Genomic DNA, 2,500 nt, shown 5'->3' on the forward strand with positions numbered 1-2,500 from the left:
TGTCCTTTGCACAGTTTGAAATATGTCTTCCCAGGACATTTCCTCCGATTGCTGATACAATAACCACCGTATTCAATACATCCTGTAGTTATTCTGCAAGCTGATGGACAACAGTAGACGTTGCCAGCTGAACAGTAGAACATTTTTCTTGACGGGGAAACGCACTGATTAGCCCACCATCCATTGTAATAGGTCAAACATTTCCAATTGTTACATCCTGTAAGCATACAATCCAATCAATATAACGGAAACTTATATAACTTTTGAAAATATAAACCAAAAAACTTCCGTTTCAATCTATCTTAAAGAACAGTGGAGCATACAAGTAGTACTAGGTCTAACAGTACCATATACCTGGTACCGGAGTCGTGCGTAGCTCATCAGTGCCGTGTGTTCTCACAGGTTCCGGGCAACATCTGCTGACCTCTGCTGGGCAATGAGAGGCGAATTCCTTGACACAGGTCAGTGGGGATCGGCATCTTCCTGTTGCTTGACCTGTGCAGTCATATTCCATCGATAATACGTAGGATATTGGGGATGAGATCTGCGAGCAGGAGGAGAGGGGTCTTTCAGTGTTTTATAGCTTGTATATGAAATATACATTATGTATATATATGAGCAGTATATTTATGCATATACATATACATGCACATATACAGACAAGTATACATATATGTGTGTGTACAGTAAGTGTGTACGGAAGTCCACACAAACACTATATATATATATATATATATATATATATATATATATATATATATATATATATATATATATATATATCATCTACGCCTATTGACACAAAGGGCCTCGGTTAGATTTCCGCCAGTCGTTTCTATCTTGAGCTTTTAAATCAATACTTCTCCTTTCATCATCTCCCACTTCACTCTTTATAGTCCTCAGCCATGTGGGCCAGGGTCTTACACACACACACACACACACACACACACACATATATATATATATATATATATATATATATATATATATATATATATATATATATATATATATTCTATTTTTTCCTTTATATCCACATATAGATGACTGCTTCTAAAAGAATTGTACTTATAAAGGAAGAAGAGAAAATTCCCCTAAATGTACTATACACTTCATCTACCTTATTGGATTTAGCGATCTGAATTGCATGGTTCCTCAACCAATCTATGGTTGTAACTCATTCAAATTATTATTATTATTATTATTATTATTATTATTAATTGCTAAGCTACAACCCTAGTAGGAAATGCAGAATGCAATAAGCCCAGGAATTCCAACAAGGAAAATAGCCCAGTGAGGAGTGGAAACAAGGAAAATTGTTTTAAGAACAGTAGCGTTAAAATAAATAATTCCAATATAAACTATAAAAACTTTAACAAAACGAAAGGAAGAGAAATTTGATAGAATAGCGTGCTTGAGTGTACCCTCAAGCAAGAGAACTCTAACCCAAGACAGTGGAAGACCATGGTACACAGGCTATAGCACTACCCAAAACTAGAATCATTAAAACAAGTGAATATATAACTGAAATAAATTAAGGTAACTCACCCATCCATAAACCAGAATGATCATAATTTGGAAAATGTAGTCCATGATGAAAACGCTTCTTCGATATAAGGTGGTCTGGAAGAAAAATAAATAAAAATGGTTGTGATGAGAGAGAGAGAGAGAGAGAGAGAGAGAGAGAGAGAGAGAGAGAGAGAGAGAGAGAGAGAGAGAGCATTTATGAATTAGAATAACAGTTAACATGATTACATTTTCCCGTGTACATTGTGCTTCCCTAGCAACAATACTCAACAATAATAAACAGACTTACAGCTGTTACGAATTTCAAAGGTCTTATTCTACCATTTGTTGATTATGCCCTTATTTCACCAAACCCTTCCATGCATATTGAACTAGATTTGATCTGGTATTTAATTTTTATCAGAAAATTATCAAAATGGCATTTGAAATAGAAATACAAAGTGGCAGTGAAGTAAGTTAATGTCTGAATGGAAGGATGACGTATGATGTGCATCAGCCAATCAGATCCAAGCGTTTTCATGCCGGGCCGGCTCTCTCCACCAATCATCATTGCCGCTCAATTTTATTACGTCAGATTTGCTCCACGTGTTCTACCCATAACCCCTTTGAGTGTTGTTCTCTTTTGTTTTGCGATTATTTGGTGATTAATAGAGCTCACAGTTCTTAGCGTAAACAGGGAATGACAATATAACATCCAGTGATGTGGTAGTGGTACGGCAGGACCATCAGATTACAGTGTTAATGTGTGGTGCGAAAAATTGCTAAATGAACAGACTGGCGTTACCTATCGTCTCGGTAGTGTTGGTATGCGTGGTTTCCAACCATGTTTGATGCAATATCCCTATACTATGAGTCCACCATGAATCTTTATTTTGAATAAGATGCATTTGAAAGGATTAAGTTGCGTGAGCAAATGGAGTGATCGGAAATATAACGGTAAACATTATTCATTGGCGAAGTGTTAGTGAACATA

General features: G+C 36.1%; 1 protein-coding gene across 1 annotated transcript in view; it reads right to left on the minus strand.

Moving 5' to 3' along the window:
• The window catches only part of LOC137648385 (serine-rich adhesin for platelets-like), a 21,424-nt gene that overhangs the window by 9,458 nt on the left and 9,466 nt on the right, over positions 1-2,500 (minus strand). Inside the window, exons 2-4 of the mRNA XM_068381313.1 lie at positions 1,549-1,623; positions 355-544; positions 1-217 (exon numbers count right to left, since the gene is read on the minus strand). The exon at positions 1-217 is cut by the window's left edge and continues 23 nt beyond it. Of these exons, the coding sequence (XP_068237414.1) occupies positions 1-217; positions 355-544; positions 1,549-1,623 (482 nt within the window). The remainder of the gene's footprint in view (positions 218-354; positions 545-1,548; positions 1,624-2,500) is intronic.

Source organism: Palaemon carinicauda, chromosome 10 (genome assembly GCF_036898095.1).
Source record: "Palaemon carinicauda isolate YSFRI2023 chromosome 10, ASM3689809v2, whole genome shotgun sequence".
Taxonomy (NCBI): domain Eukaryota; kingdom Metazoa; phylum Arthropoda; class Malacostraca; order Decapoda; family Palaemonidae; genus Palaemon; species Palaemon carinicauda.